The sequence below is a fragment of the Bos mutus genome, chromosome 10 (genome assembly GCF_027580195.1).
Source record: "Bos mutus isolate GX-2022 chromosome 10, NWIPB_WYAK_1.1, whole genome shotgun sequence".
Taxonomy (NCBI): domain Eukaryota; kingdom Metazoa; phylum Chordata; class Mammalia; order Artiodactyla; family Bovidae; genus Bos; species Bos mutus.
The window spans coordinates 36972105-36994751 of NC_091626.1; the positions used below are offsets into that span (position 1 = coordinate 36972105).

General features: G+C 38.9%; 1 protein-coding gene across 2 annotated transcripts; it reads right to left on the reverse strand.

The window, feature by feature from the left end:
- Positions 1-453: 453 nt before the first annotated feature.
- JKAMP (JNK1/MAPK8 associated membrane protein) lies at positions 454-22605 on the reverse strand. 2 transcript variants are annotated; one of them, XM_005901934.3, is made up of 7 exons: positions 22487-22605; positions 20009-20100; positions 19313-19467; positions 9407-9613; positions 7176-7357; positions 2405-2481; positions 454-1454 (listed from the first exon to the last, which is right to left on the reverse strand). In XM_005901934.3, the coding sequence occupies exons 1-7, from the start codon at positions 22488-22490 to the stop codon at positions 1236-1238; spliced, it is 936 nt and encodes a 311-aa protein (XP_005901996.1). In that variant the 5' UTR covers positions 22491-22605; the 3' UTR covers positions 454-1235. The 2 variants fall into 2 exon arrangements, with proteins under 2 accessions (XP_005901996.1, XP_005901997.1); XM_005901935.3 differs by having other exon boundaries at positions 20009-20082; positions 22487-22564.
- Between the last annotated feature and the right edge of the window lie 42 nt (positions 22606-22647).

The following is a 22647-nucleotide window of genomic DNA, read 5'->3' on the forward strand; positions in this document are numbered from 1 at the left end:
TGAGTCTCCTGAAGGCTTTAGAGCATAAAAATCACAGCACACATTACCAACCACAGGAAAACCACTGGCTTCCTAGGTGGCACTAGTGGTAAAGAACCTGCCTGCCAGTGCAGTAGACTGAGACATGGATTCCATCCTTGGGTTGGGAAGATCCCCTGGAGAAGGAAATGAAGCTCACTCCAGTATTCTTGCCTGGAGAATCCCATGGACAGAGGAGCCTGGCGGGGTGTAGTCCATAGGGTTACACCAAGCGGGACACGACTGAAGCGACTTAGCGCAGGAAAACTACGTACTGTATACACTCCTCTGGATTTTGTTAAACCTAAGAAGCCATCAATTGAGATGTCATAATGTGACAAAAATTATGTCTTGAGATTTATAAAATACGGTATGTGTGTTTATCCTTCCAAAATGAGAGAAATGAGGTATACTCTTCAAAAATGAGCAAGTATGTAAATATTCATGTTTATTCATTTAGGAAAGAGACACTAATTACTTAACATTTTGAATTATTTCCACAACTAGTGTGGCAACACAATTAAATGCCAGACATTTGAGATTTTTTTGTAATTAAGCTTTTTATTATTGTTTTTCTTTATAGGAATAGGAATAACCTGAGGATATTTTCAAGCAAATTACCTAAAAACAAAAGACCTGTTATATAAATTATGCTCTATTTTTGTAATAGATCAAAATACTGTATTGGTGAAAATAAATAGATAGCAAACATAGAAATAAAGTATGTTGTTTTTGTTATCCGACCCCACAAATACGCTTGACTTTATAATTCAGTATATTTGAAAAACAAAGTGAAACATAATAGGCATGCACAATTATGCCGATGTTAAGGACTTCAGATTATACTTAATAGATTTTCTTAATAAAAATAGGAACATCACACATTGCTAGGTACACAGAAACATGATTTTGCTCTTAAGAACAGCTAAATTGTTGCAAGAGGTAAGTGCTTCCTAATAGGCCTCCAGTGGAATATAACGGAGTGCTGTAAGTGTGTAGTGTGTTATATACATAATGGAGAATCATGGTATTTTGCATTTTCCTTGAAACCATAAATTCTGCTGAACTGAAAAAAGAAAACAAACAACAAACTCCCCAAAACATCAGATGTACTGACAATCATATTCCCTTGTATGACAGAAGAGTACTAATACATTTTTTATTTTACTTTTTTTTAAAATTAAGAACACTTCTTAGGTTTTTTTGGCATTTTACATTCAGTGTCCATTGGCTCCTTCAGAGAGTATCCGTGAAGGCTCGGTAAATTTTGCAGTGAACAAGTAAAAAAGGGCTGGTGTGGGGACCAATGCCAAAAGCGGTAAATCTTGCTCGAGTTTATCCACTCTGGAAATGGAGATGATCCCATAGGCATGGAGTAGCCAGTGGCTGAAGAGAACAATGAGTCTTTTCTTTCTGACCAGAAGATCATAGCAGTTCTATAAAATTTTGTAAAAGAAAGGAGATAGATACAGATTATTGGGCTGAATCAACTAGATAATTTATTAGTTTTAATTTGAAACATATTATTTTCACATACAATCATAACCTCAGAATCATAGGGACATAGGGAATCACCCAGTCTTGCTACTATAGTTTACAGATGAGGAAACTCAGGCCTCCTATGTTCGGCACGCCAGTGGCCACGACGAGACGGGAGCCCACATTACTAGGTTCTGGTCTACACCCCCACTCGACCCTGGAAACACTATGGCTGCTTCTGAAAAGTCTGAACTGGAAGGGAACTCCAAATTTCGTGCCTTCTTCCTGCCCTGATCCACAGCATCTGAGTCTACAGATGGGAAGCAGGCGGTATATACACCCAATTTCCAGCATTCCTAGAGTCAGCTGCCTGGATACTTAGAAGGGAGCAGAAATGACAGGTGACTACTCTGATTTCCCTTTAACCTTTAATATCACTCTATAATATACAGAAATTGGAAGGACCAAATTAAAAGTAATATCTAAATGTGCTAATAAACACACTAAAATACAATTTGCAACTTGCTAGTTAACTTTCTCTCATTAAATGGCTCATCAGCTTGGTTCTATGTAAAATAAAGAATTTATGTTTCCCTTAAAATACTGTTAATAAGGTTCAACATTTCAATAATCAAATATTTTCTATGTGGATAAATGATGTGAAATGATTTTTTTCTCTAACATGGTGGAAAGTTAAGCCTGATTAATTTCCCACGCAAATACAGTCTAGGATACAACTTTTTACAAACTGATGAGCCAAAAGCTACTGAGTGACTCTGTTTAGCCAAGGATTACTAAAGCAATCAGCTGTAACATATTGTATCATATATGCTACTGTCTATTCAATAGTCAAATTTATTTAAAAAAAAAAACAAAACTCTTTAACAAAAGAAAAAAGATATCCTACCTCTATTTCAGAAGCCGACATGTACACAGCCAGAGTAACCAAAGATAATACTAATATAATGTATGGGAAGGCATAGTCTGAAAGACAAACATTGGTATTATGCTGAAAATTAAAATTTCTGAATAAACCATCAAAAAATTCAAACAGTATAATTCTTTTCCTAGACAAAAACCTTCTCAACCAATCCTATGAGATGGAAGCCCTAATGCTCTAAGACAGGGGTCCACAAGCTTCTGTAAAGGGCCAGGTAGTGGCTTTGTGGGTCATCCAGTCTCTGTGTCAGTCACCTAACTCCACAGTGGGAAAGCAGCCAGGTCATACGTGATGAATACATGTGTCTGTGTTCAGTACAATTAACTTTATAAGTTTCTAAGTTATGACATATAACTTATTCAGACAATAAAATTCAAATTTTATCTAATTGTCACATGTCAAGAAATACTACTACTCTTTTGATCTCCCCCCAACACTTAAAAGATGTAAAACTACCCTTGGCCCACCTTTGAAGACTCCTGCCTTAAGGCTTCCACTGATGTAAAAAATTAACCCCTCTCCTATGCACACTAGCTATGTATCAAACTTGGGAGAACTGGGAAACTAATCACTCAATTTTTGATGTTTTGTGGTCCAGACTGGGGAACTTTAGTTGAGACAGGCTATTATATAAGGGTAATTCCACTTTAATTAAAAGGTGATATGTCAATAAGCCTCAAAGACTAAATGGATCATTCAGTGCTCTTAATGACAAACTTCTAGACATTTCCACTTCAAATATAGTACAGTAAAATAATACTTTAAATAAATTTTTTACTTTAAAATGCCACTTTTAAAATGTTTTAAACATATACAGCTCACTAAAACAAATAGACAAATTGAAAAAAATCTTGAATTATTTTTATGCAATTATTTTAAAACAATTAACTTCAGTTAGTTAGGTTGGTGCAAAAGTAATTGCAGTTTTGCATTGTTGAACTTTGCTGTTTGATATTAGAATACCTTCTTAAATAAATGTAGTTATGTTATACATCATTTAATGTGCATTTCTCACTTTTTCTTGCTAATGACTTATTACTTGCTGTGTATTTTGTATTTATTTTAGTTTATGGAAATGATGTCAGACAAAAAGCAAATTCAAGCGATTTTCTTATTTGAGTTCAAAATGGGTCATAAAGCAGCGGAGACAACTCGCAACATCAACAATGCATCTGGCCCAGGAACTGCTAACAAATGTGCAGTGCAGTGGTCAGTTCAAGGTTTGCAAAGGAGACGAGAGTCTTGAGGAGGAGGAGCATAGTGGCCAGCCATCGGAAGGTGACAACAATTGAGAGCCATCATCAAAGCTGATCCTCTTACAACTACATGAGAAGTTGCCTAAGAGCTCAGTGTCAACCATTCTATGGTTGTTTCACATTTGAAACAAACTGGAAAGGTGAAAAAGCTTGATAAGTGGGTGCCTCTTGGGCTGACTGCAAATCAAAAAAATCATTTTGAAGTGTTGTCTTCTCTTATTCTACCCAACAACAAACAATTTCTCAATCAGACTGTGACATGCAATGAAAAGTGGATTTTATACAACAACCTGCGACAATCAGCTCAGTGGCTGGACCGAGAAGCAGCTCCAAAGCACGTCCCAAAGCCAAACTTGCACCAAAAAAAGGTCATGGTCACTGTTTGGTGGTCTGCTGCCCATCTGATTCATTACAGCTTTCTGAATCCTGGTGAAACCATTCCATCTGAGAAGCATGCTCAGCAAATCGATGAGATGCACCAAAAACTGCAAGCCTGCAGCCAGCATTGGTCAATATAAAGGGCCCCGTTCTTCGTGCCAATGCCTGACCACAGGTCTGACAAACAGTGCTTCAGAAGTTTAATGAATTGGGCTACAAAAGTTTTGCCTCATCCAGCATATTCACCTGACCTCTCACCAACCACCTACCACTTCAAGCATCTCGAGAACTTTTTGCAGAGAAAATGCTTACACAACCAGGAGGCAGAAAATGCTTTCCAAGAGTTCCTTGAGTCTTGGAGCATGGATTTTTATGCTACAGAAATAAACAAACCTATTTCTTCTTGGAAAAAATATGTTGAATGTAATAGTTCCTATTTTGATTAATAAAGATGTACCTGAGCCTAGTTATAATGATTTAAAATTCATGGTCCAAAACTGCAGTTACTTTTGTACCAAACTAATAAAACTACTCATTTCTCTGTAATGCAGTAGAACCCATTTGGAACACTGTCAGAAACTGAAATATCTATACAAGCCTGATTCCAACTTACTAAATAAATGAATGACTTGTTTGACATTTAGAACCTTTTACTGCCTGAACAGGTTAGGTCCTAACCAACCATTCAAAAAAAACCCAATTAACTTATAAATAGCTAAACAATGTTACTAATGATACAAATTTAAGACCTAGTAGTAAAAAGGATAAAGAGGGAATTTCCAGCATGGCCCAAACTTTGGGGAGCAGAGGGAGGTTCTGGGCTCAAAGTAGGATTTAGAATTGTTCTTATTCTAGGGTCAAAGACAATATAAGATTTTAAGCAACTAGGTCTGAGGATAGTGCCTAAAAATCTGCATTTTAGTTCTGCAGGTGGTTCAGAGGCAGATCACACTTCAAAATGGGCTTCAATAATACTTCCAAACAAGTAAGTTTGTCACTGACATCTTCCTAATTACTCCTAGTGTCTCCTTCCCTGGACCCTGGTATCCTGAGCTACCAGAAGCCTCTTGCTGCTCTACTTTGCTCAAGCTTGCTATATTCTCTTGTCATGGACTAAATGTCTGTGTCCCCCCACATTCTTATGTTGAAATCCTAACCCTCAATGTGATGGTGTAAGTAGGTAGAGGGCCTTTGGGATGATTGGGTCATGTGGGTGAAGCTCTCAAGAATGGGATCAGTGCTCTTATAAAAAAGACCTCAGCGAACTCCCCTTTTCTGCCATGTGAGGACTCTGAGAGAAGACAGCCACTGATGAACCAAGAGACAAGTCCTCATCAGACTCCAAATCTGCTGGTGCCTTGCTCTTGGACCTCAGTCTCCAGAACTGCAAGAAGTCAGTCACTGTTGTTTGTAAGCCACCCAGTCTATGGTGTTCTTTTATAGCAGCTGGAACCAGGACACCCCTACAAACCAAAAATTATCTCTCTTTCAACATCATAAAACTGAGTTGTTATGATACCCTCTAGGACTGATCTCAGCAGACTGCATAAGTTTATAGTTAGTACACATAAACAATAACTCCTTGACCCTCCCTTGATGAATGTGCTCTGAGTGGAGGCTTGTTAACAAAATTATCTAAAGACATTCAGTGTGGGCAAAGGCATTTTTCAATATAGGCAGCTACAACCTAGGAAGCAATGCTATCTGGCAGTCTCCTTAGGTTAACTTCCCAACCTGTCCCTGCTTTCCACGACTTTCCTCTCTCCCCCATTTCACAACCAAGAAGTTCTCTACAGTAGAAGCAGCTGCTGTCCAGGACACAGGGATCTGAGGGCTGACAATTCTCACATCTTTACAGCTAGTCAGCTCTCCCAGGTTTGTCCAGTATAAATAACTACCTGTGCTCTTTTGGATATTCCATGAATACCAACCTATTTGCTTCTTCTAACATTCATGATTCATGCAATCACTAGTTACGAAGTTAGATATTTCCTTTATTGTATTCTCCTCCCAATCCCTCAACCGCTGTATTAGTTTCCCAGCTTAGTCAACTCTGTCTTTGAAATTGTTCTTCACTCCTGGTGTTTCTCTGCTAGGTCACACAGACAGGCTCGGTTTCTGGCAGTGATCTCTTAACTGATGCCCCAGGGTCTCTTCCCAGCCAATCCACCTTCCACACTGCTACCAAGTTATCTTTCTTCAATGCAAATCTAGTCATGTCACTCTTTCTCCGAAATCCTTTTAAGAGCAGGTCCCAAGAATAGCAACTTCAAATGCTTACACAGGTCAGTTAGGAGAATAAAATTATAGGTTTTCAAACACCATGCAGGCCAAAGGAAACAATATATCTGTCAAATCAGAATATGAGGGTTAAAGACCCCTAACTAGCCTCTCCCTAACTAGTTTCCTCTCCCCTTGGCCTTCCTCTCAGCTCCACCCTCACAGTACTTGCACAGTGATGTCATCTTGCCCAGTTCCTTCAGGTCAGAAGCTTGTCCTCTGCACCCTGGCAAGCTCCATACACAGATGGTATCCAACCTCCTTGCAATGTTTAATGTCACACGTTCAAAAAGCACCACTCTATGTTCTCAGCTACTTAGTATAGATTTCCTAGTAGTGCGTGAGCTCTTTAACACCAACTTTCATTCTTCTTTTGAGTCACAGATCAGTCTAAATGGTTGCTGAATACATGAATGAATGGATGCATTAAAATAAAAAAATATACTGATGATTTTTTTACTGTTTCTAAAAGTTTTTTGATAAAAAAAACTTAGAAAACTAAGACCTAACTTGATGGTAAACATCATATGATATCAAGAGTTATTTCCATCTGTAATATGTAAAAACCAGTTTTTGTGTCATTTACACTCAGATTTTAAAAAACCTTCCTATGCGGCTGTGAGCATCAAATACAAAGTATCTTCTAAACAAGTTAGTTTTGATGAAGAATGATGATGTGTTTTAGCAAAAACATATAGTATGGCTTATTTTCAAGGATGAAAACAAAACTACTTTAAAGAACAAGGTCCAATATTATACTCAGAGAAAATATTGTTTATCACATATAATAAATATATTTCATTGATGTTACCCATCAAACTTACATAAAAGGCCTCCACCAACTGCCTGAAGCACGGTTAAAATTGGGAAGAAGTAAAGTGCAGCATAAATACTTTTAAATCGATCCGACTTCCCTAACCCACAGGCAATCTTTTTTACCAGAAGAGGTCGGAGCAGCATCATTAATACCAAGCAGAATGCATAATAGATAAATACAATGGTGTATCTGGGAAATAAAATAGAAAATTGTTACATCACAAATATGTTTTAAAATGTCCTTTAATCACTGATCATTTTAAAATCAAAGATCCTGAAAAAGGTTTAAAAAGTCTACCGGTCAAATATTCAGATTGGTAAAGGGTTGGCCAGGAAGACTCTCATATATTGCTGTAAAGAGCATGCTGGTTCCCTTCTGGTAGGCAGTTTGGAAATGTGTATCAAAAATCGTAAAATGTTTATATCTTTAATCCAGAAAGTTTACTTGTAGAAATTAATCAAAGGGAAACAATCAGATATACACAAAAACCCAATGAACAAGCATTTTTACTGAATCACATGATAAAGAAAACCCAGGCAGAAAATATTCAACAATAGGAAAGTGGTTAAATTTTAGAATATATTTATGCTGGACTACTATGCAGACATTAAAAATCCAATTATGAAAGAAACGTTAACAACAAAACTGTGCCTCATACATTAAATGACAACAGATTATAAATGGCATGTGAATAATATAACTTTAACACTCTTAAAAAAATACATACATACATACAGAAATGCAACTGGTCAGTTGCATTTTTAGCAGTGATCATCTTAAGGAAATGGAATTATAGATTTTTTTATCTGGGCTATGCTTTTTCTGTTTTCCAAATGTCCTATAATGTAATTTTTAAAAATCACAAAAAAAGTTGTAAAAAGATACTCTATTAGCAGATTATAGTTTCTAGCTCTTTATGTTGAATAATGGAATTTCTGTACATATATTTCTAACTTTCTTTTCATGAGGATTTAAAATTATTTTTACTAACTTACACTCAAACCCTCTCCTGTGCAGAGGAAAGTTGAGGGAAGCACAAGAGTTGTCCCAAATTACTGACCCCATGCCTGTTCACACAGCTCAGTGACCGAGGACCCCTGCGCTCTCATGACGCTTTCAGGCCCAGCCCTGTACCGTACTGCATTATTTCAAGCCTGACCTCTTGGAGGATGAGTTTTTTTCTCTTGTTAGGCCTCCTCCTATCAACAGCAAAACAAAGTAAAATCTGTCTATTCCTTAAGAGCTCCAAAAAGTCTATTATTTTAATCAGTTTATATGTATAAATTATATATCTGACTGTCTCTATATATAATTTTATATATATAAGGAATAAATAATTTACAGGACTTAAAAGGTAGGCAGGCAGTTAGAAAAGGTTCTCATATCTCTATATCTGGATCTTATTTTTAGATCTCATTTTTTGAAAATTATCTTTTTACATACGTGCATTTTTTTGGACACTTAGTACTACTAAGATTTGCACAAAAAGGTCTGCTTTGTTCAGCATATTACATAATGGTAAATTTCTATAATTATAAGAATATAAATACCAGACTCTTCTATTGTACCTTTACTGAGAAAAACACATCAAAATGAACACCAACAATTCACAGAAATTCTAAAAATGTAGTCTGAGATAGTATTATACAAAATCTGATTAATTTGATATTAAAAAAAAAACATTCTGGTGAAAGTTACATGTATTTGGGGGGGTGGGGAGAAAGAACATTAACCCAAGTACTCTAATAATAATGCCAGCTACTTGGAAGTGCTTCCTATAGGTAAGGCACACTTATTTAATCCTCATGGTCACCTTACAGGCCATTGTTCTTCCCATTTTTACCAATGGGAAGGTCGAGGTTACAAGAGGTTCTTAACATGTTCAAATTAACAGCTAACAGGCTTGGGATTCAAACTCCACAGCCCATATTATTTCCTATAAGTCAGATATTGCTTCTCTGTTCTATATCAAAAAGGTTTTCCTTATAACCCTTTTTAAGAAACATATAGTTTATTTTAGAAGTGCTTAGATACTTCAACATCAACACTAAAATACTTTCACTTCTATTATACTAAGATGTACTTCTATTTCCTCTTATCAGACTATCACTTTAGAAAAGAAAATAATTTATGTTTATCTTCCCTAGTGCCTAGAAGCCATTTCACAAGGCTCAATCTGCTGAAATGAATGAAATCTACAATCACGATTTAAAAAAAATGATCTTAATAAATACTTACAATGGGTAGACAGCTTCATGAGTGCAGTGCACTGTGGTCACGTAGTCTGGACTTGGGTTGTAAAGCATGGTGTACCAATCAGAAAGCATCAGTACTCGACAGGAACGGATATGAAGCACACCAACTGGCTCGCTCACAAGTAAGGTGACGAGAGCTGCCACAGTGCATTCGAACAACGCAGTAATGTGCTGGAAAAGGGCACTGGAACTGAGAAAACAAAGGAAGGACGATCACCAGAGAATTCTCAGCGTGTAACTGGCTTTTAATAAAACCTCTTTAGGCTTCAAAATACGGATTCTAAAAAAAAGTTGTAACTGATCAATCCTGAAACAAAAAAATCTTCTACAAGGTAAGAAAAGCAAAGAACATACAAAAACTACATGGGAAGAATTTAACCTTGTTTACTAAAAAGGGATAAATACTTATCCCAGATAACAATGTGCCTATATTGTCTAAATGTGTAGAAGAGCAGAAATTGGATCTACTTTTATATTCAATATCTCTCCAAACTATTAAAAATGTCTTAAGTTATCTATGCATCATTTTAAATTATTTTAAACATTAAAAGTACATAAAAGATTATATGTAGTATACATTAATTAAAAATATAATAAACATTGTAAGCTCATCACCTAACCCAATAACTAGAACATTAACTTATATCTACCTGTTCCTCCCCATTCCATATTCCTGTCTCTCCCCTAGAAATAACCATTATACTAAATTGCCTTAATCAGTTTTGCTGAAGAGTTTTTATTCCATCTGTATTTATACTTCAAAATCACTATTTAGTTTTGCTTATTTTTCAACACGATAAAGAGATAGAACCTTTCTCAGATGTTTTTTCCACTCAGACAGAACTACATTTCTAAGATTCATTTATAGCCCTGCTTATAGCTGAAGTTCAGTCCTGTTCATTGCTTTATAATATTCTACTTGTGATCTTTCTATTATTTGTCTATCCTGCTTTGTTAGTTAAGTGTGTTACAAATGTCTTCCTATCAGTTTATGGGTTGAATTGTCATTTTTCTTTGTGATGTCTTTTTATGAACAAATGTTCTGAATTTTAATATAGTTGGCTTTATCAAATTTTAAATTTCTGGTTAACAGATTCTCACTCTAAGAAAAATATTATCTTGTATTTTCTTCTAAAAGTTTTAAGGTTTTGCTTTTCATGTTTCGATCTTTCATACATTTAGAAGAGATTTCTGTGTATAAGTTAATATTTTAACTTATAAGAGATTTCTGTGTTTAAGTTAGAATGTAACTTTAGCTTTTCCCATGTGAATATCCAACTGTCCAGGAGCAGCATTTTATTGAAGAGTTAACTCTTTTCCCCTCATTAAGCTGCCATGCCACCCCTGCCATAAGAAGTTCCCTATATAACCAGTCTGCTTTTAGGTTCTCCGTTTCATTCCTGGGGTTCACTTATCTATCCCTGAGACAACAGAATGATAGTAATTTCCTGATATTACATATATTCTTCTACTTTTTCAGTGGTTTTGGGCCTTTGAACTTCGATATAAATTATAGAACTAGCTTGTCAAGTTCTACTATATAAATCCAATGTAGCTTAGCTACCTTGGTCTTGGCTACCTCACAGAACTGTGATTCTATAAATGAAATATAAGGAAGGAACTGATTTTGTATACTTATAGCCAGCCTCTTAAACTCTCATCATTTATAATATCTAGTCTATAGATGCTTTTGAGTTTTCTCCTTGAACAATGTTTCAGTTATCTACCACTGCATAGCAAACTACCCTAAAACTTAATGGCTTAAATTGAAGAAAGTAGGGAAAACCACTAGATCATTCAGGTATGACCTAAATCAAATCCCTTATGATTACACAGTGGAAGTGAGAAACAGATTTAAGAGCCTATATCTGATAGATAGAGTGCCTGATGAACTATGGACGGAGGTTCATGACGTTGTACAGGAGACAGGGATCAAGAACATCCCCATGGAAAAGAAATGCAAAGAAGCAAAATGGTTGTCTGGGGAGGCCTTACAAATAACTGTGAAAAGAAGAGAAGCAAAAAGCAAAGGAGAAAAGGAAAGATATAAGCATCTGAATGCAGAGTTCCAAAGAATAGCAAGAAGAGATAAGAAAGCCTTCCTCAGGGATCAATGCAAAGAAATAGAGGAAAACAGCAGAATGGGAAAGACTAGAGATCTCTTCAAGAAAATTAGAGATACCAAGGGTACATTTCATGCAAAGATGGGCTCGATAAAGGACAGAAATGGTATGGACCTAACAGAAGCAGAAGATATTAAGAAGAGGTGGCAAGAATACACAGAAGAACTGTACAAAAAAGATCTTCACGACCCAGATAATCACGATGGTGTGATCACTGACCTAGAGCCAGACATCCTAGAATGTGAAAACAAGTGGGCCTTAGAAAGCATCACTACGAACAAAGCTAGTGGAGGTGATGGAATTCCCGTTGAGCTACTTCAAATCCTGAAAGATGATGCTGTGAAAGTGCTGCACTCAATATGCCAACAAATTTGGAAAACTCAGCAGTGGCCACAGGACTGGAATAGGTCAGTTTTCATTCCAATCCCAAAGAAAGGCAATGCCAAAGAATGCTCAAACTACTGCACAACTGCACTCATCTCACATGCTAGTAAATAATGCTCAAGATTCTCCAAGCCAGGCTTCAGCAATACGTGAACCATGAACTTCCTGATGTTCAAGCTGGTTTTAGAAAAGGCAGAGGAACCAGAGATCAAATTGCCAACATCTGCTGGATCATGGAAAAAGCAAGAGAGTTCCAGAAAAACATCTACTTCTGCTTTATCGACTATGCCAAAGCCTTTGACTGTGTGGATCACAATAAACTGTGGGAAATTCTGAAAGAGATGGGAATACCAGAACACCTGATCTGCCTCTTGAGAAATCTGTATGCAGGTCAGGAAGCAACAGTTAGAACTGGACATGGAACAGACTGGTTCCAAATTGGAAAAGGGGTACATCAAGGCTCTATATTGTCTCCCTGCTTATTTAACTTATATGCAGAGTACATCATGAGAAACGCTGGACTGGAAGAAACACAAGCTGGAATCAAGATTGCTGGGAGAAATATCAATAGCCTCAGATATGCAGATGACACCACCCTTATGGCAGAAAGTGAAGAGGAACTCAAAAGCCTCTTGATGAAAGTGAAAGTGGAGAGTGAAAAAGTTGGCTTAAAGCTCAACATTCAGAAAACGAAGATCTGGTCCCATCACTTCATGGGAAATAGATGGGGAAACAGTGGAAACAGTGTCAGACTTTATTTTGGGGGGCTCCAAAATCACTGCAGATGGTGACTGCAGCCATGAAATTAAAAGACACTCCTTGAAAGGAAAGTTATGACCAACCTAGATAGCATATTCAAAAGCAGAGACATTACTTTGCCAACAAAGGTCTGTCTAGTCAAGGCTATGGTTTTTCCTGTGGTCATGTATGGATGTGAGAGTTGGACTGTGAAGAAGGCTGAGCGCCGAAGAATTGATGCTTTTGAACTGTGGTGTTGGAGAAGACTCCTGAGAGTCCCTTGGACTGTAAGGAGATCCAACCAGTCCATTCTGAAGGAGATCAGCCCTGGGATTCCTTTGGAAGGAATGATGCTAAAGCTGAAACTCCAGTACTTTGGCCACCTCATGGGAAGAGTTGACTCATTGGAAAAGACCCTGATGCTGGGAGGGATTGGGGGCAGGAGGAGAAGGGGATGACAGAGGATGAGATGGCTGGATGGCATCACTGACTCGATGGACGTGAGTCTGAGTGAACTCCGAGTTGGTGATGGACAGGGAGGTCTGGTGTGCTGCAATTCATGGGGTCGCAGAGAGTTGGACACGACTGAGCGACTGAACTGAACTGAACTGATTCTGTGGTTTGACTGGGCTCAACTGAAATAATGAAAAGCAAGTTCACAAAATTTTTCCTAGGAATCAAAACACATTCCAAGCAAAATAAATAAAAAGAAATTCACACCAATACACATAATACTTAAGCTTCAGAACACCAAAGATAAAAGAGCTGCTGGTGAGCAGCGCCCATGTGCTGACAGCTGACAGCCAGCACCTATTCTACCAGGAGTTACTCACTTTGCACACCACAGCCGAGTCCAGCCTCGAGATGAGTGCATCCCAACTCAACATCATGTGGAACAGAAAGAAAGGACTACCCAGCTACTGTTGGAAATTAGCCTTAGGCAACCCAACCCTACTGCGTGCTGTGGCTCCAGCTCAGGGTGGGTTTGCTTATTTTCTGAAAGAGAAGAGTTCTCAAAGATCCACCCCACCCCACCCCACTCCTGTGAGACCAGCAGTGTCTTCCATAGCAGCCGCAAGGTATTCCAGACTTTAGGTATTCCACGCAGGAAGATCACCGAAGCTCCTAATGAGCCCAAGGTGTTGGAAGCAGAACTCCTAAGCCGTTTTACACAGATGAAGACCGAGTACGTAAATAAATGTGTACACTTTCATATTATAGAACCCAATCTTTTGCTTCTTTATAGAATTCATATTTTTGGAGGCAAAATCCAACCCTTATTAATTCTTGACATGACTTTAGTAACGTTCTTACTGGCTTTCTACTCATCATCAGATCAGATCAGATCAGTCGCTCAGTCGTGTCCGACTCTTTGCGACCCCATTAATCGCAGCACACCAGGCCTCCCTGTCCATCACCAACTCCCGGAGTTCACTCAGACTCACATCCATCGAGTCAGTGATGCCATCCAGCCATCTCATCCTCTGTCGTCCCCTTCTCCTCCTGCCCCCAATCCCTCCCAGCATCAGAGTCTTTTTCAATGAGTCAACTCTTCGCATGAGGTGGCCAAAGTACTGGAGTTTCAGCTTTAGCATCATTCCTCCCAAAGAAATCCCAGGGCTGATCTCCTTCAGAATGGACTGGTTGGATCTCTTTGAGAGAGAGAGATCCAAGGGACTCTCAGGAGTCTTCTCCAACACCAGTTCAAAAGCATCAATTCTTTGGCACTCAGCCTTCTTCACAGTCCGACTCTCACATCCATACATGACCACAGGAAAAACCATAGCCTTGACTAGATGAACCTTTGTTGGCAAAGTAATGTCTCTGCTTTTGAATATGCTATCTAGGTTGGTCATAACTTTGCTTCCAAGGAGTAAGCGTCTTGTAATTTCATGGCTGCAGTCACCATCTGCAGTGATTTTGGAGCCCAGAAAAATAAAGTCTGACACTGTTTCCACTGTTTCCCCATCTATTTCCCATGAAGTGATGGGACCGGATGCCATGATCTTCGTTTTCTGAATGTTGAGCTTTAAGCCAACTTTTTCACTCTCCTCTTTCACTTTCATCAAGAGGCTTTTGAGTTCCTCTTCACTTTCTGCCACAAGGGTGGTGTCATCTGCATTTCTGAGGTTATTGATATTTCTCCCAGCAATCTTGATTCCAGCTTGTGTTTCTTCCAGTCCAGCGTTTCTCATGATGTACTCTGCATATAAGTTAAGTGAACAGGGTGACAATATACAGCCTTGACGAACTCCTTTTCCTATTTGGAACCAGTCTGTTGTTCCGTGTCCAGTTCTAACTGTTGCTTCCTGACTTGCATACAGATTTCTCAAGAGGCAGATCAGGTGGTCTGGTATTCCCATCTCTTGAAGAATTTTCCACAGTTTATTGTGAACCACACAGTCAAAGGCGTTGGCATAGTCAACAAAGCAGAAATAGATGTTTTTCTGGAACTCTCTTGCTTTTTCCATGATCCAGCGGATGTTGGCAATTTGATCTCTGGTTCCTCTGCCTTTTCTAAAACCAGCTTGAACATCAGGAAGTTCATGGTTCACATATTGCTGAAGCCTGGCTTGGAGAATCTTGAGCATTATTTACTAGCATGTGAGATGAGTGCAGTTGTGCAGTAGTTTGAGCATTCTTTGGCATTGCCTTTCTTTGGGATTGGAATGAAAACTGACCTATTCCAGTCCTGTGGCCACTGCTGAGTTTTCCAAATTTGTTGGCATATTGAGTGCAGCACTTTCACAGCATCATCTTTCAGGATTTGAAGTAGCTCAACGGGAATTCCATCACCTCCACTAGCTTTGTTCGTAGTGATGCTTTCTAAGGCCCACTTGTTTTCACATTCTAGGATGTCTGGCTCTAGGTCAGTGATCACACCATCGTGATTATCTGGGTCGTGAAGATCTTTTTTGTACAGTTCTTCTGTGTATTCTTGCCATCTCTTCTTAATATCTTCTACTCATCATACTCTCTTTCAATCCATCTTCAGTCAACTATGTAATCTTTTACAAAATGGAATCTGCTTCTAAAACTCCCCTTATTAATCTTCTTCGGTGAGTCCCATCTGCCTTTCAGGAAAAATACTTCCTGCCAGCCTTATCTCCCATACTACCTGGCCTTACAAAGCTGCTTGTTTCCTCACTGCTTCACTCATGGGCATGTGCCGTGCTCCACCTCAAAACACATGTCACCCACCTGGCAAATGGTGTATCCTTTAAGATCAGATCTGGGGTTATCCCAGGTCCTAGGAATATTTCCTAAGACTCTCCCAGCCCCGGATCTCTTTATATCTTGGTCTTATTCAGTCCCTATTTCTCAAAGCACCCTCAGCTCTCATTTCTTGGTTATACTGTGCTCTCTCTTGGCTCTAGATTTTTGCACGTTTTTCCTGCTGATAAACTCTCCCTTCAATTTCTCTCAAAAACGACTCATTTTTCAAAGTTCAGTTTAAAATCAGTTTTTTCTCCTGTGACATCACCCTATTCCCTCTCTAAGATAGCCTTAAAACTATGCACATGCCTCTACCCGAGACCCTCACAAACTCTGTGACGGTTTGCTTACCTCATCCACTGGGCTGTGAGCATCCACACTAGTCAGTTCTGAATCCCACAGCCTAGTACAGCGCCTGGCACACTGCAAACATCCCTAAAGACTGTTGCATGGATACATTTGGAAAACAAATTACAAAAGAAGCACAACTTCTGGCTTCATTACAAAAAAATATGCATTTTCTGCCTATCTCTGCCCTGGCCTTAAAGAAAAACAAATTTAACACTAAACTCTGGGAAAAGCAAACAGGCCAGAAAGGGAAGTTTTGATTAGTGTCTAGCCTATGTTTTTGAACTGTGGTGCTGGAAAAGACTCTTCAGAGTTCCTTGGACAGCAAGGAAATCAAACCAGTCAATCCTAAAGGAAATCAGTCCTGAATATTCATTGGAAGGACTGATGCTGAAGCTGAGCTCCAATACTTTGGCCACCTGATGCAAAGAATGGACTCACTGGAAAAGACCCTGATGCTGGGAAAGACTGAAGGCAGAAGAAGTGGATGACAGATGATGAGATGGTTGGATGGTATCACCAACTCAATGGACATGAGTTTGAGCAAGCTGCGGGAGTTGGTGATGGACAGGGAAGCCTGGCGTGCTGCAATCCATGGGGTCGCAAAAGAATCAGACACAACTGAGCGACTGAACTGAACTATGCATCTCAGTGGGCACTAGGACTCCCAAGGAGATAAGAACTGACCCTTGAGTATAAAATAATATTACACTTCTGATATATAAAACACATATATACATACACTATATAAATCAATAAACAGTATATCTGTGATACTAAAATTTCATGGGGTAGTTGACTCATTGGAAAAGACCCTGATGCTGGGAGAGATTGGGGGCAGGAGGAGAAGGGAACAACAGAGGATGAGATGCCTGGATGGCATCACCAACTCAATGCTCGTGAGTTTGGGTGAACTCTGAGAGTTGGTGATGGACAGGGAGGCCTGGCGTGCTGTGATTCATGGGGTTGCAAAGAGTCGGACACGACTGAGTGACTGAACTGAACTGAGGTGAAATTAGGGGGAAAAAGTATCTTAAAAAGCTCTTTACGGAGGAAAGAATGAAAAAATTTGAGAAACATGAGTCTAGCCTAAGACAGGTAGGCCCCTGCTTCCTTGATTCTAAGTACAATGTCTCAGGAAAACATAAGAGATGGCCCTTGTATTTCTTGCTACCAACTTCTTAGGTAAAACATAGATATGCAAACTCCTTTTTAAGCCCACCTCCGTTCCTGTCTAAGCACTGATCATATCTCGGCTTTATCCCCAAGCCAAAGTTCTACCTTCTGCTCTAACATTCTCTCAAACCGTATCTGATGTTTTAGTTCAAATGTATTTGGTGAGGTACATTCATTAACCCCACCTCTTCTCCATTCCAAGCTATAAAGTTCCAAATGAGCAATTATTTAACTTGAGCTCTGTTAATCACATTTCTTTTCTCAGCCTCATCTCTCATCATTCTACAACAGAAACTAAAAGTAGGATGAGAGCTGCTTTAAAAAAAATTTAATGGCTTCTTTTCTGAAAAATAATGAATGCTTTTCCAATGTAAATAATCAATGTGGACTTATCTGGTAGGTCCAGAAAAGTACTGATTCTACTTCCATCTGACCATCCTCTCTGCTTCCATTCCTATCACTGGAGTCTAGCCATCACTACTTTTTGGACAACAGCTTTCTAGTATGTCTCACCTCTAATCTGCCCTCCACAGAAGTTGTCTTCTTAAAACATATACCCAAGATACTCTTTTTCCAAACAAAAGCCTTCACCAATAAATCATTCATTGGCAAGTACCTAGTATCTATCATGTGCCAGCAACTATGCTGGTCTCTGGAGAGTCCATAGATAACAATGGCGACGACCACTGCCCTCATGGAGCCTATAATCAGGGGTGGGAGAGAACATGAAATGAGGAGGCAAACATAACTGCAAATTGTGTTGAGTGCTAAACACAAAGCAACAACAACAAAATAACAGTGCTTTTAAAAAAAGAAAAATAATGAGGCCAGGCCTACTTTAGATTGGGCCAGTGAAGGCTTCTCTAAGGAGGCGTGATTTAAACTGAGATTGCAAGGGGGAAAAGCTGCTAGGTCAAAAGGTGCAGGGAGAAGAGAGTATTTCAGGCAGAGAAGAGTTTGGGGAAAGGGACAGGACCTAAAGCAGGAAAGATGCTGAGATGTTAAGAGGAACCAACAGTCAGGATGGCTGAAATGTACTACGGTAGAATTCGGTTCCTCACTCCCAGTGCAGTAAGGTTCACATCATTACCAAGGACTTTCACGTTCTGGCCTCGGCCCCGTTCTCAGCCTCCTTTTTTATTACCTTTCTCTCATGTGCTATCCACACTTTGAACACCCAACTACTCCCATTCCCACCCATAAGAGATCACATGTTTCATACTTCTATGCCAGTGTTCACACTGTTGCCTCTGCCTGAAATGTTCCTTTTTTGATGTGTTTCAGGTGACACCAGGCACGATTTCATCTCTTCCATTCTCTGTGACTCCAGACCATTTAGTTTATAAAGCTTTTATACACTTTTTGATTCTATACTTTCAAGACTGGTATGTATTATAAGGAGTTGTGTATGTATTTGTCTTCTCTATAAGATTAGGGCTATCAACCACATCAATTATTTTTGTATCTCTTCTTCTGATCTTCTAAACATCAAACACAATGCTCAGTAAGTTTTTGTGGATTTTACTATAAGTTTTCATAATTAGGTTGCAGCCATAACACTTAAACTACAGTATTAAACTGCAAAGATTTTTGTTTTAGAACAATAAACAGTTTGTAATCACAGCCAATTCTTTGCAAAAAACCAATAAAGATAATTAAGAAATAAAAATTAAATAAAATATTCCTCCAGCTCCACTCAGAGGAAAACAAAGGACATTTCCCTTAATATTTACTGAGGCATGCTCTAGCAGTTTTCTGGCCACAGTCAAAAGTAATCAGAAGATAAAAGAAAAACAAGCCTGCCACTTGTAAAATAACAGAGGTATAATTACTTGATAAGGTCTTCTAAATGACAACTATTCCAACATCAGTGCATTCAGATACATTTAGAGAACAGTGCTAACCTCTTTTTCCCTGAGTACCATTCAATGAAGAACCAATGTAAAACAAGAGGAAGCATAGCCATAAAGCCAAGATAGAGCCAATCATAAAGTTCTGGAGACTCTGTGCAAGGCTGACAGTATTTCTGTGCATTTGTTCTCTGCCCTCTTGGACACACCTACAATATATAAGAACAGTATTTTATGTACAGATATTATTTTAGAACATTAACACCCTCCCAAAATTGTTCACTAAGATGTCACATTTCAGTGTAAACATCTGTTTACATGTGCGTCTTTTAAAGATAAAAGAGAAAACATAAATAAAATTTTAAAAGTTTAAATTGTATTTGTTATACCTGCATAATAGTTACTAAAAATAGTTGACTAAGTTACATGAAAATCTAGTCATTAACACCATATAAAAACTGCAGAGTAATGCTCTGGAGTTGTAATGTTAAATTTTTGTCCAAGTCACTTTTCTATATTAATAAAAGTAATTAGAAATTATTAAATTATCCATTAAAAAATACTTAGTAACTGTGACTGTCACAAAGATGTATTATAGACAATATGACAACACAAATGAGAATTTTATCAATGCCTCCATATTCTTTTTTAGGTTGAAATACACTGAAGAAAAAAGTTATTCTACATGTCCCAATATTTCAGAAGCAAACAGATTTTACAAATGAAATAACATACAAAGTTAAGACTTACCCCACATTCTCCATATATTTCAGTTGAGCCATTTTTAAATAACAGGGTCTTCCCACAATAAAGTCCAAGGCATGCTGGTTGAATATCGACAGCTTTTTAAAAACAAATGCCAGTATAGTAACATCTTTTGTGATTATAAAAAATTAGGTAATAACAGCTGAAACAGTTGGCAGAAATTATCTCAACACAGTTTCAAGGAAAAAAATATGTATTAGACAGAAGTCTTGATGCCTGTATTTAGTTCTCCTTTTACACTGTGACACTACTGAAGGTTACATGGAACCTTGTTGCTAATGCTGTTCCTTAAGATCAAGGTCGACAGCCAGGCAGACTCTGCCCAGGACTCAAAGCCCAGCCTGGAATGTCTCCAATGGCTCCAGCCAGTCACTCACCCTGACTGGATGGTCTAGACTTTTGAATTTCCTTTTTTTTTTTTTTGAAACTAGAGGATTAATAGAGGATTTTTGCCCGGAAAGAACATTAAGTCATGCCTTAAAACACATGAAAATTATCATCAACTCCCTTCATGAAAGAACACATTTTAATGCCAGAAAAGCAGAAAGGACACAATTTCAGAATAAAAAGACTTTAAGGTAAATAAATTCACTTTATAAGAAGCCTAGTAAGTTATCCTAACTTTGGTCATTTTTGTAGAGGACAGGTGAAAATTTCATCAAGGCTATCAATGGGCTTCTGACCAGTACTTAGGAAGCACTGCCTTAGAATCAACCCTCTGATCTTAAGCCTTAGACAACATACAAAGCAGCTCTTCTTAACCAAAAACTCAGGGCTGATTGCCTTTGACCTCACCTACAGGGAAAAGTTATCATCAAAGGAATTTTTTTCATCAGTGACATCTGATTCCCTTCAATCACTGATATGTTCACTCAGTAAACATGCATTAAGTGTGATTCCACTGGTGAGAGACCCGATTGGATCCACAGGGGAACACGATAGAGGCCATACCCTCAAAGAATCCACACCCTACTGTGAAATAAGTCCTGGTCAAACGTGAATTTGGGAAATTAAGCTTTTCCTGAAAAATCATTTCCCAAATTCTTCATGAATTCACAATCTAGAGACTGCCTGATCCACAATACTTTCTTCTTTCAAATTGGAGTAGACCCTCTTCTTTCTCCTTGTGCTGTTGAGAAAAATAGAAATAGCACAGACTAAAATGCCTCAAGTTTAATATGTTCACCTTTGTCAAATTTCTGACTTAAAAAAAAAAACAAAACCCATGGCTTCTTTACTTTGGCATTAAAAATTTTTTTCACTATCACAGTCACTTGTTTTCATTTATTTATGTATTTATATTTATTTATTATTTTTGGCTGCCCCGGGTCTTCGCTGCTGCTCTCTGGCTTGCCGCCAGCTTCTTCCTCGTTGCCGCCTCTCCTTGCCAAGCACTGGGCTCTAGAGCCCTGGCTCAGTAGTTGCGGTGCAGGGGCTTAGTTGCTCTGGGGCATGTAGGATATTCTCAGACCAGGGACTGAACCCCTGTGGCCTGAATTGGCTGGCAGATTCTTAACCACTGGACCACTAGGAAAGCTCAGCACTTATTTTTAAATCAACTGTAATCACAAACTAATAGACGAAAATTAATAGACCAAAGCGAGTTGTTTCAGATTTTTTGAGAACGCAGAAGTTAAAAAATTGGAAACTTCTTCTATACCAATTTTGCATCTAACAGCTGCTTAATAAATACATCTGACTGTAAATAATCCACAATTTCAGAAAACCAAAGACCTGAAAATCAGCAATGATAAATTGAAAACAAAAGCTTATTGTTTAGTCGCGCAGTCGTTTCCGACTGTTTTGCGACCCCAAAGACTGTAACCTGCCAGGATCCTCTGTCCATGGGATTGCCCAGACAAGAATACTGGGGTGGGTTGCCATTTCCTTCTCCAATAAGCAAAAGCTTACTGTCCACTAAGGAAAAAAAAACAAGCAAACAACCCTAGCTCCCACTGTCCGCTCACTTTCCCCTTTTATTTCCTATAGTAAAGGAGATCTGAATTTTTAACTGTTTTGCAACCGTCATGGTCCTTTGGGAACGGCCCCCAAAACTTACGTTTGATGCTGAAGCAAGACACAACAGTAAAGCAGCATTAATTTCTGCTTTCTTTACTGTTTTCCTGCACTTAACGCCTGCCCTTTAAATTGTCAAGTTAACCCTCAGGAATATTAAACAAAGGGACTGAAAAAAGGAATTGAGGTGACATTTTGAATAAACAAAGGCCTGGCCTTTCCCGCGTACGCAGCCGGCCTTCTCTTTGCAGTCGGTTCCCCAGTTCGGTTTGCCTGGGGCAGAGACTATCCCCATCCCACCTCGGTCCGGCCAAAACGCGTGGGAACAAAGGACAAGGACTCGCCGCTATCCGGAGGCCACCCGCTGGAGCCAAGCGCAGAGCTGGCAGCGTAGGGTAGAAGCAGGGACTAAGATAAACGCTTCCCAGGACCTTGGCGACCACTCACCCATCAGCAGCTTGTAGGTTTCCTTGGAGAGACTCGCAGATTAGCAGACCAAGCCACGGCGCCCGGACATCCGGGCCAAAGCGCCCTGGACGGCTCCGCCTCCTGGTAACCCGGGCGACCGCTCCGAAGCCCCGCCCTTCCTCGCGCTTCCGGGTCTCGGT

What these genes read in the sequence shown, in the direction of transcription:
- JKAMP (XM_005901934.3), bottom strand. An exon ending in AGTTGGTGGAGGCCTTTTAT is followed by an intron (nt 2,482 to 7,175) that starts GTAAGTTTGATG and finishes TTTGTCTTTCAG; the next exon opens with ACTATGCCTTCCCATACATT. An exon ending in TGTCGGCTTCTGAAATAGAG is followed by an intron (nt 1,455 to 2,404) that starts GTAGGATATCTT and finishes AAAATTTTATAG; the next exon opens with AACTGCTATGATCTTCTGGT.